The sequence below is a fragment of the Nansenia antarctica genome (assembly GCF_963989245.1).
Source record: "Nansenia antarctica genome assembly, chromosome: 2".
In the NCBI taxonomy this organism is placed as follows: domain Eukaryota; kingdom Metazoa; phylum Chordata; class Actinopteri; order Argentiniformes; family Microstomatidae; genus Nansenia; species Nansenia antarctica.
In genome coordinates, this window is record NC_137675.1 from 63,855,339 (window position 1) to 63,870,983 (window position 15,645).

Genomic DNA, 15,645 nt, shown 5'->3' on the forward strand with positions numbered 1-15,645 from the left:
AGTTATGAAATCATTAGCTTGTTTCAAGGTGATGTCGCTACCAGTGGCTTAGTCCCAGCTGTCCTAGCTCCAGATGTCCCTACTCTATAGTGGGTATTTCCACAGTCAGTGTTGGTGGTTCTTTGTCATCCTCTAGAGTGTGTTCATGGCAGTGCAGTCCTTAAAGAGTTCAAATGTAAAGAAGAACACACACGTTATTGATTTCAACTGACAGAGGCCCATCTTTTATCACAAATGCCATGTAGTTTGCATATGATGCTCTGAGCGGTCTCTGTTGCTCAAGTGAACACTATAATAAACAATCTTTGCTTTACCCGACAGAGCAAGAGCATGAGGACTAGAGGAAGGAGAGTGCCCAAGCCTGGACTAGACTTTCAAGAGCAAGAACTGTGCTCCCAAACATGAAGCTACACTCCTTTTTTTTAGAACCCAAATTGCATATATTTATTGTTTTGACATTCATGTTTGGACATAAGTGTTGCTGAATGATGGATATGATGTTGTATAGTCATTTCTAAAGCATTGTATCTGGTTTAAATTGATCATATGATATTTCAACCTGTGTTGTGACTCTCAGACTCATGCGTGTCGTGATGCGTCTGTAAATATGTATGTACAGTATGTTGTGGGAGCGTAGAGGTTAGGAACTTGAGCCACATGGTGGCAGCATACACACATACTGTATATATATAATACCTGTATCACACTTCTCTGGTTCTATGCTCTCATAATGTATGGTGACAATAAAACTTCCCTTTAAATTCTAATGTTATGATACAGTACTACGAAATATGGTATCCATATTCAATTTTAATGGTTGACATGTTATTCCAGCCTTGTATTAATTCCTTTTGATACTGAACAAACATGAAATATGATATGGACTATTGCATCAAATAGGCTTGAGTAGAATGTAATCATGTCTTTCCTTTTTAAATCAACTGTCCGTTTGCAAGATCTGGCTGATTACTACAGCATATGAGCCTTCTACTTTTCAAACATGATCATTACGTGAGGCTCTACAGTTAATTGCTTTTATCCACTGATATGTCATCTCTGAATACTAAGAATTGATATTAGACTGAAATGTTATCAAAATGCACAAATACACACATTCATGTTGTTGCAATGCTCTTTATTAAATCTCTGCACAATACAGTTGATTGCAAAGCTGTAACAATTCCTCTGATGTCAATTTGCAATGAAACATGAGAGGGTCAACTATTACAAATAATCTGTGCTATATACTGTAGACATATGTAATTTTCTTTGTCACATAATGTCTATGCCAGAAGAGCTTCTTAAGCATGAACAGTATAGGCTAACATGTAATGAAAAGCAAAAAGCATACTCTTATATCATGAATACTATTCACTGCTGCACTCAGACTTCTTGATCTCATTCTCTGAGGACTTTGACCCCACAGACACTTTGCATGAGTAGACGTTGTCCTTATTCCATTCAGACGTCTGGATGGTCAGGTAGCTGCTGATTTGGAATGTCTTGTCGGGTTGCGGCACCGCAGTGGTCGTAGAGATCCCGCTGGTGACTGGATTCCCATTGGCTGTCCAGCTGACCTCCGCGTAGCCCATGGCCATCTGATTGGCCAGACACACCAGAGTGGCTTTACTGGACTTCAGTTCATCACTGGATGGAGGGAGGATGGTCACGACAGGTGCAGGGAGCGTAGAGCCTGGCCAGGTGGAGGGACGAGAAAGTAGAACACAAGATGTTATACTGTAGTGTAGATTGTATGTTTTCTGCAATTTAAATGATACGTTTACTGTACATATGATGAGGCATCACATGGTGCTCAAAGCCTTTACAATTAGCAGGTCCCAAAAATGTACACTAAAATAATGTTTTTCACAGTAATTAAAAATACATGCTACATTTTAACTGTTATACTGTTCCTGTTTAATGCTTGTTCAATTTAACAGATTTGCAAGTGAAATTCAATCAATTAAAATGTAATTTTAAAATGTAATGCTACACATACAGTATAAAAACGCAAAACAGGTATTGTAAATACCTAATCTTTAATTCAATGTGTACACCTACAGTGCATTAGAATACCGTACATGAAAATAACTACCATGTAAATACCCCAAAAATATATCACGTGATATAATGTGTGAGCAAAATGTTTAAGAGAGATGGAAACAACTTGTGATCTTAGAATTATAAGGTTCTATCTCTGTTTAAGGTAGTTCAGAGATATTGAGCGTCAACGTTTTTACATTCCATTATGTTTTGTGAGATGGAACATTTGTACTTCATTAATTACTAACTAAAACATTTCAACATTTTAAAAATAACACCACACAGGCATGAATAAACACCTAATGGATCAGATTATGTAAAAAACTAAATTTTGACAAAAATGGAGATAGAACTTTATAATTCTAACGTCACAAACTATTATTTCAGACTAAGGATGACTACTGCTGTATTGGAAGTAGTATTGGATAGTATTAGTAGTAATCTCAGACGCCGGAAATGCAAAGCAATACAAGTTTAATGGCATTTTGTCTGAATTGTCAAATTTACCATTATACAATTAGGCCTAAGTATTTGTGATACACCAAATTAGGTATCAATAAACATATTGTAAAAGACATAAATAGCGTAGGGTAGTAGGGTATCACATTGTGAATATTTCCACAGTAAATGATTTGAACTGATTTTTTTAATGAAATTTGAAAATAACTTGAATCAATTGTATTCATGTTGCAATACTGATGTATTGAAGAATAACATAAAACAAATGGATAATATTAAGAAGGTAAACAGGTACTCACCAGTGACAATCAGCTTCGTGCCTTGTCCGAATACCACAGTGATTCAGTTTGCAGACACGGTCGTACAAAAACCTCCTGACATTCACAAGAGAGAGGAGAGGAACTGAAACATCCTATTCAGGCAGCGCTTCACTATGTCTCCTCCATACAGTCATGATCATCACACTCTTTTCAAGAACATGATGATTTTGTTGCAGGTATGGTCCATAATCCATTTCATCCAGTCAGGAACTTGATGTTGATAATGAAGATGTTGAAGATGTTGAAGATGTTGAAGATGTTGAACATGTTGAACATGTTGAAGATGTTGATGATGATGAAAGATCAGTCTCTTTTCAGACAGCATGTAGATTTTCTCTCTGTATGCAGTGCATTTCTGTTGATACACTAGGTTGATATGACAATGATTGAACAGCTGCAACAGCCACCTCTTAGATTGCCCAACATAAAGCAGAAGTGAAGTCAGTGAGGTTTTTGTCCTGGTGTGAATCACCGTGATACGTACTCAGCAGCAGAATCATCACATGTCAGACAGTAATACATTGCAGAGTCTCCAGCTTCTACCTGCTTTATGATAAACCAGTAGTCTGTGTCTGAGAGATGAAGAGAGTTGAAGCGGCTGGAGGAGAACCCTGTTCCATAGTTGTCAGGAGAGCTGTGAGTACGGAGGAGACGGAGAACATACTGAGGAGCCCCACCAGGGACTTGTTTATACCAACTGACATAGTTTCCATCATATCTACCAATGTTACAGTCCATCGTGACCTCCTGTCCTGTGGTCTTGGTCCGGACAGATGGCTTCTGGGTTAAAACAATCACACCATGAACACCTGAGGACACAGAAGACTAACCATCAGACTCTTATCAGACTCTTATCTATTTGTAATAATAAAAAAGCTAATTTTAATGTGTATAGAAATGTGATAAATGTGTAGAATTGCTGACATGTCAGCAAACAGTAAAGGTATGGTAGAAATGGTCAATTGTAATAAAATAAACTTCTTTACCTGTCAGAGCAGTGATGAGAGTGCAGAGTGTCCCCAGCATGTTGTCAGTGTGTGGTGTGAACGGCCCTTACTGTCCAGCTGAGAGATGAGCAGGTTTGGAGTGTGAGGAGAGGAGAGGCTGCAGGACCCACCTATAAGGACACAACCAGAGAGGAGGAGAGGGAGGAGTCGATAAGCAACCAATCATCTGATCTGATTCCATAATAAAACATCCAATCAAGGAATAGGAATAGGAATAGGAATTTTTGTTCAAAAACAGTTTGAACCAAAAATATCTTTTTCACAGACTTGAGAAGAACACTCTCCCAGGCTCCTCTACTAAAAGGTTAAAAGTTATATGTAATACAGTAATTCAGGATGTACAGTAATAGAGAAGAGTTCACATATGAAGGTCATATTTAAATTCAAGACGGATGATTGTTGGTTCATAAGTACTGAACTTCCTTCATCTTTAATCTTGTTTTTAGTTGAAACATGTGTGAAACTGCTGTTCATTCATACAAAAAGATTTGGACAGTCCTTTATTCCAGCTGCACTCCGACTCTACAACCAGGCCCTGCAGGGTGGGGGAGACCTGGAGCTGAGAGGCCGTTAAGACTGCTACTTGGACTATACATGCACTTGAGCACTTTATCTTGCACTTTTTACTTATTGAGCCTGCACTGTTTTATTTATTTATTTATTGAATGTTTTCTGTCTGCCCTAACTAAGCTGTTTGACAACAACATTTCCCCATTGGGGACAATAAAGGTTTTCAATCAATCAATCCAATCAATTCTCAACTATCAGAGGTCATGTGTCTGTATTATCAACGAATATAGTGCTATTATCATGGAATCATGGAATGATCAGTATCAATAGAGGTAGAACTTCCAGTTTTTCCACTAAGTCATTTACTCACACACTTCAATAATACTGTCACAGTATATTTATATTTTATATAAAAATAAAATAAAAAGTTACTGTAATGATACATAATGTAATGATCCATAACCAAGGGTAATGGAGAAGAGTACAGAAATGATGGTCATATTACTTTGTATATGGGAGGATTGAATGGTTTCTAAATATTGCACTGCCTAACGTTCAAATGATATGTATCGTTTTTAGATTATGAGACAGCATACAGTATATGAGGTGGGATGTCTCATTTTTCTTTGTTTGAAAGACGGAATGTCAAACTGCTGTTCATTCTCAACTGACAATAGAGGTCATGGACTTGTATAATCAATGTACTTGTTTATATTGAACACAATTAAGGAATGTTCAGTGTATGTTTGCGTATTCATTCAGCAGAAAAACAAAGTGAAGGTTGACATTATTTTTGACAGTGAAAGGTTATGGTCTGAGCAGTGTATGTCAGAAAGCAGAAGTGAGTGTATTTGGTGAGGAGGTTTTTGTCATGGTGTAAATCACTGTGATACGTGCTCGTTAACAGAGCCATCCCATGTATGACAGTAATACACTGCAGAGTCTCCCTCCTCCACATTATTGATAGTCAAACGATAATCTGATTTAGACTGATGATTAGAAGTGAATTTAGGAGAGGAGAAACCAGAGCCATATGTTACAGAGCTCCAACCATGGTACCAACTTAATACAAACTGAGGAACTCCTCCTGGAAACTGTTTATACCAGCGAGCACGACTATCAGTAACAGTCCCCAGGTTACAGTCCATAGTGGCCGTCTCTCCTTTACTCACTGTCACAACAGGAGGCTTCTGTGTCACCACAGTCACACCACTCACACCTGGGAAATAACAAGATCACATGGAGTAAAGACAAACATACAGACTCAGTAATGAAACATGAACTAAACCATCCAGTAAGTCAGCCTCCTTACATGTCAGAGCAGTGATGAGAGTGCAGAGTGTCCCCAGCATGTTGTCAGTGTGTGGTGTGAACGGCCCTTACTGTCCAGCTGAGAGATGAGCAGGGTTGGAGTGTGAGGAGAGGAGAGGCTGCAGGACCCACCTATAAGGACACAACCAGGGAGGAGGAGAGGGAGGAGTCGATAAGCAACCAATCATCTGATCTGATTCCATAATAAAACATCCAATCAAGGAATAAACAACAGTTTGAACAAAAAATATATTTTTCACAGACTTGAGAAGAACACCCTCCCAGGCTCATAGTTTGGAATATAAACAAAATGAATACAAACAATAACAAAGTTGAATACCCTACCTATTTGACACTGCAACTGTGCAACACTAAAACTGTACTAGAGCGGTAGATGAACTATAGAATGACGAGTAATTCAGTCTTAGTCAACTCCTCTGGCCACCTGCAGATCTATCGACACTGACTGGGGCAGCAACCCACAGTTCTGAGAGTAGAGGAGTTAACCTCTTAATTTACATGGAGTTATAAATAAGAAGTTGAGGGCCAGCAGATGTGTCCTGGGGGGAGGGGGCGGAGGCAGGAAGGGAGGAAGAGGTTTTAATTACGCATCACTGACCCGCAACTCAGTATTAGAGCTACAACGTGTTTTCTGTGTCTGACTCTGAGATCTTGAGATAGTAGTTATGAAACCATCAGCTTGTTTCAAGATGATGTCGCTACCAGTGGCTTAGCCCCAGCTGTCCTAGCTCCAGATGTCCCTACTCTATAGTGGGTATTTCCACAGTCAGTGTTGGTGGTTCTTTGTCATCCTCTAGAGTGTGTTCATGGCAGTGCAGTCCTTAAAGAGTTCAAATGTAAAGAAGAACACACACGTTATTGATTTCAACTGACAGAGGCCCATCTTTTATCACAAATGCCATGTAGTTTGCATATGATGCTCTGAGTGGTCTCTGTTGTTCATGTGAACACTATAATAAACAATCTTTGCTTTACCCGACAGAGCAAGAGCATGAGGACTAGAGGAAGGAGAGTGCCCAAGCCTGGACTAGACTTTCAAGAGCAAGAACTGTGCTCCCAAACATGAAGCTACACTCCTTTTTTTTAGAACCCAAATTGCATATATTTATTGTTTTGACATTCATGTTTGGACATAAGTGTTGCTGAATGATGGATATGATGTTGTATAGTCATTTCTAAAGCATTGTATCTGGTTTAAATTGATCATATGATATTTCAACCTGTGTTGTGACTCTCAGACTCATGCGTGTCGTGATGCGTCTGTAAATATGTATGTACAGTATGTTGTGGGAGCGTAGAGGTTAGGAACTTGAGCCACATGGTGGCAGCATACACACATACTGTATATATATATATATATATATATAATACCTGTATCACACTTCCCTGGTTCTATGCTCTCATAATGTATGGTGACAATAAAACTTCCCTGCAAATTCTAATGTTATGATACAGTACTACGAAATATGGTATCCATATTCAATTTTAATGGTTGACATGTTATTCCAGCCTTGTATTAATTCCTTTTGATACTGAACAAACATGAAATATCATAATGATATGGACTATTGCATCAAATAGGCTAGAGTAGAATGTAATCATGTCTTTCCTTTTTAAATCAACTGTCCGTTTGCAAGATCTGGCTGATTACTACAGCATATGAGCCTTCTACTTTTCAAACATGATCATTACGTGAGGCTCTACAGTTAATTGCTTTTATCCACTGATATGTCATCTCTGAATACTAAGAATTGATATTAGACTGAAATGTTATCAAAATGCACAAATACACACATTCATGTTGTTGCAATGCTCTTTATTAAATCTCTGCACAATACAGTTGATTGCAAAGCTGTAACAATTCCTCTGATGTCAATTTGCAATGAAACATGAGAGGGTCAACTATTACAAATAATCTGTGCTATATACTGTAGACATATGTAATTTTCTTTGTCACATAATGTCTATGCCAGAAGAGCTTCTTAAGCATGAACAGTATAGGCTAACATGTAATGAAAAGCAAAAAGCATACTCTTATATCATGAATACTATTCACTGCTGCACTCAGACTTCTTGATCTCATTCTCTGAGGACTTTGACCCCACAGACACTTTGCATGAGTAGACGTTGTCCTTATTCCATTCAGACGTCTGGATGGTCAGGTAGCTGCTGATTTGGAATGTCTTGTCGGGTTGCGGCACCGCAGTGGTCGTAGAGATCCCGCTGGTGACTGGATTCCCATTGGCTGTCCAGCTGACCTCCGCGTAGCCCATGGCCATCTGATTGGCCAGACACACCAGAGTGGCTTTACTGGACTTCAGTTCATCACTGGATGGAGGGAGGATGGTCACGACAGGTGCAGGGAGCGTAGAGCCTGGCCAGGTGGAGGGACGAGAAAGTAGAACACAAGATGTTATACTGTAGTGTAGATTGTATGTTTTCTGCAATTTAAATGATACGTTTACTGTACATATGATGAGGCATCACATGGTGCTCAAAGCCTTTACAATTAGCAGGTCCCAAAAATGTACACTAAAATAATGTTTTTCACAGTAATTAAAAATACATGCTACATTTTAACTGTTATACTGTTCCTGTTTAATGCTTGTTCAATTTAACAGATTTGCAAGTGAAATTCAATCAATTAAAATGTAATTTTAAAATGTAATGCTACACATACAGTATAAAAACGCAAAACAGGTATTGTAAATACCTAATCTTTAATTCAATGTGTACACCTACAGTGCATTAGAATACATGAAAATAACTACCATGTAAATACCCAAAAAATATATCACGTGATATAATGTGTGAGCAAAATGTTTAAGAGAGATGGAAACAACTTGTGATCTTAGAATTATAAGGTTCTATCTCTGTTTAAGGTAGTTCAGAGATATTGAGCGTCAACGTTTTTACATTCCATTATGTTTTGTGAGATGGAACATTTGTACTTCATTAATTACTAACTAAAACATTTCAACATTTTAAAAATAACACCACACAGGCATTAATAAACACCTAATGGATCAGATTATGTAAAAAACTAAATTTTGACAAAAATGGAGATAGAACTTTATAATTCTAACGTCACAAACTATTATTTCAGACTAAGGATGACTACTGCTGTATTGGAAGTAGTATTGGATAGTATTAGTAGTAATCTCAGACGCCGGAAATGCAAAGCAATACAAGTTTAATGGCATTTTGTCTGAATTGTCAAATTTACCATTATACAATTAGGCCTAAGTATTTGTGATACACCAAATTAGGTATCAATAAACATATTGTAAAAGACATAAATAGCGTAGGGTATCACATTGTGAATATTTCCACAGTAAATGATTTGAACTGATTTTTTTAATGAAATTTGAAAATAACTTGAATCAATTGTATTCATGTTGCAATACTGATGTATTGAAGAATAACATAAAACAAATGGATAATATTAAGAAGGTAAACAGGTACTCACCAGTGACAATCAGCTTCGTGCCTTGTCCGAATACCACAGTGATTCAGTTTGCAGACACGGTCGTACAAAAACCTCCTGACATTCACAAGAGAGAGGAGAGGAACTGAAACATCCTATTCAGGCAGCGCTTCACTATGTCTCCTCCATACAGTCATGATCATCACACTCTTTTCAAGAACATGATGATTTTGTTGCAGGTATGGTCCATAATCCATTTCATCCAGTCAGGAACTTGATGTTGATAATGAAGATGTTGAAGATGTTGAAGATGTTGAAGATGTTGAAGATGTTGATGATGATGAAAGATCAGTCTCTTTTCAGACAGCATGTAGATTTTCTCTCTGTATGCAGTGCATTTCTGTTGATACACTAGGTTGATATGACAATGATTGAACAGCTGCAACAGCCACCTCTTAGATTGCCCAACATAAAGCAGAAGTGAAGTCAGTGAGGTTTTTGTCCTGGTGTGAATCACCGTGATACGTACTCAGCAGCAGAATCATCCAATGTCAGACAGTAATACATTGCAGAGTCTCCAGCTTCTACCTGCTTTATGATAAACCGGTAGTCTGTGTCTGAGAGATGAAGAGAGTTGAAGCGGCTGGAGGAGAACCCTGTTCCATAGTTGTCAGGAGAGCTGTGAGTACGGAGGAGACGGAGAACATACTGAGGAGCCCCACCAGGGACTTGTTTATACCAACTGACATAGTTTCCATCATATCTACCAATGTTACAGTCCATCGTGACCTCCTGTCCTGTGGTCTTGGTCCGGACAGATGGCTTCTGGGTTAAAACAATCACACCATGAACACCTGAGGACACAGAAGACTAACCATCAGACTCTTATCAGACTCTTATCTATTTGTAATAATAAAAAAGCTAATTTTAATGTGTATAGAAATGTGATAAATGTGTAGAATTGCTGACATGTCAGCAAACAGTAAAGGTATGGTAGAAATGGTCAATTGTAATAAAATAAACTTCTTTACCTGTCAGAGCAGTGATGAGAGTGCAGAGTGTCCCCAGCATGTTGTCAGTGTGTGGTGTGAACGGCCCTTACTGTCCAGCTGAGAGATGAGCAGGTTTGGAGTGTGAGGAGAGGAGAGGCTGCAGGACCCACCTATAAGGACACAACCAGAGAGGAGGAGAGGGAGGAGTCGATAAGCAACCAATCATCTGATCTGATTCCATAATAAAACATCCAATCAAGGAATAGGAATAGGAATAGGAATTTTTGTTCAAAAACAGTTTGAACCAAAAATATCTTTTTCACAGACTTGAGAAGAACACTCTCCCAGGCTCCTCTACTAAAAGGTTAAAAGTTATATGTAATACAGTAATTCAGGATGTACAGTAATAGAGAAGAGTTCACATATGAAGGTCATATTTAAATTCAAGACGGATGATTGTTGGTTCATAAGTACTGAACTTCCTTCATCTTTAATCTTGTTTTTAGTTGAAACATGTGTGAAACTGCTGTTCATTCATACAAAAAGATTTGGACAGTCCTTTATTCCAGCTGCACTCCGACTCTACAACCAGGCCCTGCAGGGTGGGGGAGACCTGGAGCTGAGAGGCCGTTAAGACTGCTACTTGGACTATACATGCACTTGAGCACTTTATCTTGCACTTTTTACTTATTGAGCCTGCACTGTTTTATTTATTTATTTATTGAATGTTTTCTGTCTGCCCTAACTAAGCTGTTTGACAACAACATTTCCCCATTGGGGACAATAAAGGTTTTCAATCAATCAATCCAATCAATTCTCAACTATCAGAGGTCATGTGTCTGTATTATCAACGAATATAGTGCTATTATCATGGAATCATGGAATGATCAGTATCAATAGAGGTAGAACTTCCAGTTTTTCCACTAAGTCATTTACTCACACACTTCAATAATACTGTCACAGTATATTTATATTTTATATAAAAATAAAATAAAAAGTTACTGTAATGATACATAATGTAATGATCCATAACCAAGGGTAATGGAGAAGAGTACAGAAATGATGGTCATATTACTTTGTATATGGGAGGATTGAATGGTTTCTAAATATTGCACTGCCTAACGTTCAAATGATATGTATCGTTTTTAGATTATGAGACAGCATACAGTATATGAGGTGGGATGTCTCATTTTTCTTTGTTTGAAAGACGGAATGTCAAACTGCTGTTCATTCTCAACTGACAATAGAGGTCATGGACTTGTATAATCAATGTACTTGTTTATATTGAACACAATTAAGGAATGTTCAGTGTATGTTTGCGTATTCATTCAGCAGAAAAACAAAGTGAAGGTTGACATTATTTTTGACAGTGAAAGGTTATGGTCTGAGCAGTGTATGGCAGAAAGCAGAAGTGAGTGTATTTGGTGAGGAGGTTTTTGTCATGGTGTGAATCACTGTGATACGTGCTCGTTAACAGAGCCATCCCATGTATGACAGTAATACACTGCAGAGTCTCCCTCCTCCACATTATTGATAGTCAAATGATAATCTGATTTAGACTGATGATTAGAAGTGAATTTAGGAGAGGAGAAACCAGAGCCATATGTTACAGAGCTCCAACCATGGTAACCATGGTACCAACTTAATACAAACTGAGGAACCCCTCCTGGAACCTGTTTATACCAGCGAGCAGCACTATCAGTAACAGTCCCCAGGTTACAGTCCATAGTGGCCGTCTCTCCTTTACTCACTGTCACAACAGGAGGCTTCTGTGTCACCACAGTCACACCACTCACACCTGGGAAATAACAAGATCACATGGAGTAAAGACAAACATACAGACTCAGTAATGAAACATGAACTAAACCATCCAGTAAGTCAGCCTCCTTACATGTCAGAGCAGTGATGAGAGTGCAGAGTGTCCCCAGCATGTTGTCAGTGTGTGGTGTGAACGGCCCTTACTGTCCAGCTGAGAGATGAGCAGGGTTGGAGTGTGAGGAGAGGAGAGGCTGCAGGACCCACCTATAAGGACACAACCAGGGAGGAGGAGAGGGAGGAGTCGATAAGCAACCAATCATCTGATCTGATTCCATAATAAAACATCCAATCAAGGAATAAGCAACAGTTTTAACAAAAAATATCTTTTTCACAGACTTGAGAAGAACACCCTCCCAGGCTCATAGTTTGGAATATAAAAAAAGGAATACAAATAAATAAAAGTTATATGTAATACAGTAATTCAGGATGTACAATAATAGAGAAGAGTTCACATATGAAGGTCATATTTAAATTCAAGACAGATGATTGTTGGTTCATAAGTACTGAACTTTCTTCATCTTTAATCTTGTTTTCAGTTGAAACATGTGTGAAACTGCTGTTCATTCTCAACTATCAGAGGTCATGTGTCTGTATTATCAATGAAAATGGTGCTATTACAGTTTTTTACGATTGCTAACTCACCATGTTCAATACTGAAACCAGTTTCACAACTCTTCATACAGTCAGCAGAGCAGAAACCCATGTGAACAAAACTGTGACTCTTTCTCTGTGATTTGTGCATTGCTTTCATACAGAATGCATTCAATGACTACGTTCTCCAAATGCCATAACACTTCTCTCATTCAAACTCCCCCACTTGCAAAATACTATGTATTTGCAACATATTTTTTCATTGCTAACATACTGTGTTCAAAACTCTGAAGAACACGTTCAAAACTGAATTATTTGGTGCAATTTTGCAGTAATCATATTCCTATCATATATGACAGAAAGCTCGCAATAAACAGTTTTTTGCACAGTGTTTGAGTGTGCAGATGCTGTTATTTTGCACTCTATTGATACTCTTCAGTTCCAGCACCTCAGCAAAGGGATGAGCGGTGGTATTTTCACTATTTGCAGTAATCATATTGAAATGTCTAGAAAATATTACAGTAGCAGAATATATACAATGAAATGAAATAGACTAGATGCATTGCCAGGGAAGACATTAGATGTGACCATATGCAGACCAGAGGGTGGACCAAAACCCTCAGGAGTGAGACATTTTTGGTGTGATTGCTATTGTATTGTAGCCCTGGAATTTCTGTTTTTATTTTTTGTTTGAACTTTGCATCTTCCACTTTATTTTTCACTTTTCATTTTACACAAGTAAATGTAGTGTACTTTGAAGTAAATGTACCGTAACTTACTTTCTGCAAAGATACTGAAAAAAAAGGATAAACGATAGAATACAGTAAAGGATAGAAGCAAAAGATAGGATGAAGGATAAAAGCAAATTGTGGCATTTCTGATTCATTCTTGTTGCCTAATACTTTACAGTTTTACAGTCAACTATTCTGTCTATGATTACTATAAATCAAACCATTTTTATAATGAAATATTCATTCTTGTGAAAATCATTCAAACTATGTAATGCTCCCTGTTGTTAGTATTTTGTAAGTCAGAATGTTATGAATGACAGTGTATGCTTCTGAGTGAACATTGTTGCCAGTGTGTGGTTGAACGAGCTTCTTTTGAGACATGAATGAAGTCATTGGCCAACATGAGTGTTACGAATGCAGACTGTATGAAGAGTTGTGAAACTGTGGTTTCAGTATTGAACATGGTGAGTTAGCAATCGTAAAAAACTGTAACATGGAATCATGGAATGATCAGTATGTGTATCAATAGAGGTAGAACCTCCAGTTTTTTGTCTCCAAGTATTTTACTCATACACTTTAATAATACTGTCACAGGCTCATTAAAAACAAAATAAAATGTTACTGTAATGATACATAATGTAATGACCAATAACCATGGGTAATGCAGAAGAGTACAGAAATTATGGTCATAACTTATGGTATGATTAAATGGTTTCTAAGTACTGCACTGCCTAACGTTAAAATGAGATATCGTTTTTAGATGACAGAGCATACAGTATATGAGGTGGGTTGTCTAAATTTTCTTTGTTTGAAAGACGGAATGTCAAACTGCTCTTCATTCTCAACTGTCAAGACAGGTCATGGACTTGTATAATCAATGTAATTGTTTATATTAAAAAAAATTATGGGATGTTCAGTCTATGTTTCCATATTCGTTCAGCAGAAAAACTAAGTGAAGGTTGACATTATTTTTGACAGTGAAAGGTTATGGTCTGAGCAGTGTATGTCAGAAAGCAGAAGTGAGTGTATTTGGTGAGGAGGTTTTTGTCATGGTGTAAATCACTGTGATACGTGCTCGTTAACAGAGCCATCCCATGTATGACAGTAATACACTGCAGAGTCTCCCTCCTCCACATTATTGATAGTCAAACGATAATCTGATTTAGACTGATGATTAGAAGTGAATTTAGGAGAGGAGAAACCAGAGCCATATGTTACAGAGCTCCAACCATGGTAACCATGGTACCAACTTAATACAAACTGAGGAGCTCCTCCTGGAACCTGTTTATACCAGCGAGCAGCACTATCAGTAACAGTCCCCAGGTTACAGTCCATAGTGGCCGTCTCTCCTTTACTCACTGTCACAACAGGAGGCTTCTGTGTCACCACAGTCACACCACTCACACCTGGGAAATAACAAGATCACATGGAGTAAAGACAAACATACAGACTCAGTAATGAAACATGAACTAAACCATCCAGTAAGTCAGCCTCCTTACATGTCAGAGCAGTGATGAGAGTGCAGAGTGTCCCCAGCATGTTGTCAGTGTGTGGTGTGAACGGCCCTTACTGTCCAGCTGAGAGATGAGCAGGGTTGGAGTGTGAGGAGAGGAGAGGCTGCAGGACCCACCTATAAGGACACAACCAGGGAGGAGGAGAGGGAGGAGTCGATAAGCAACCAATCATCTGATCTGATTCCATAATAAAACATCCAATCAAGGAATAAACAACAGTTTGAACAAAAAATATATTTTTCACAGACTTGAGAAGAACACCCCCCCAGGCTCATAGTTTGGAATATAAACAAAATGAATACAAACAATAACAAAGTTGAATACCCTACCTATTTGACACTGCAACTGTGCAACACTAAAACTGTACTAGAGCGGTAGATGAACTATAGAATGACGAGTAATTCAGTCTTAGTCAACTCCTCTGGCCACCTGCAGATCTATCGACACTGACTGGGGCAGCAACCCACAGTTCTGAGAGTAGAGGAGTTAACCTCTTCATTTACATGGAGTTATAAATAAGAAGTTGAGGGCCAGCAGATGTGTCCTGGGGGGAGGGGGGGGAGGCAGGAAGGGAGGAAGAGGTTTTAATTACGCATCACTGACCCGCAACTCAGTATTAGAGCTACAACGTGTTTTCTGTGTCTGACTCTGAGATCTTGAGATAGTAGTTATGAAACCATCAGCTTGTTTCAAGATGATGTCGCTACCAGTGGCTTAGCCCCAGCTGTCCTAGCTCCAGATGTCCCTACTCTATAGTGGGTATTTCCACAGTCAGTGTTGGTGGTTCTTTGTCATCCTCTAGAGTGTGTTCATGGCAGTGCAGTCCTTAAAGAGTTCAAATGTAAAGAAGAACACACACGTTATTGATTTCAACTGACAGAGGCCCATCTTTTATCACAAA

The 15,645-nt window shown here is 38.4% G+C and overlaps 1 protein-coding gene across 1 annotated transcript; it reads right to left on the reverse strand.

Annotated features, from left to right (window-relative positions):
- Positions 1-1,367: 1,367 nt before the first annotated feature.
- LOC308150428 (immunoglobulin gamma-1 heavy chain-like) lies at positions 1,368-12,021 on the reverse strand (the record flags this gene model as incomplete). The annotated part of the gene is made up of 8 exons (XM_080523262.1): positions 1,368-1,693; positions 2,802-2,835; positions 5,233-5,558; positions 5,652-5,717; positions 7,728-8,045; positions 9,141-9,174; positions 11,554-11,888; positions 11,982-12,021. The coding sequence occupies 8 exons, from the start codon at positions 12,019-12,021 to the stop codon at positions 1,368-1,370; spliced, it is 1,479 nt and encodes a 492-aa protein (XP_080379388.1).
- Between the last annotated feature and the right edge of the window lie 3,624 nt (positions 12,022-15,645).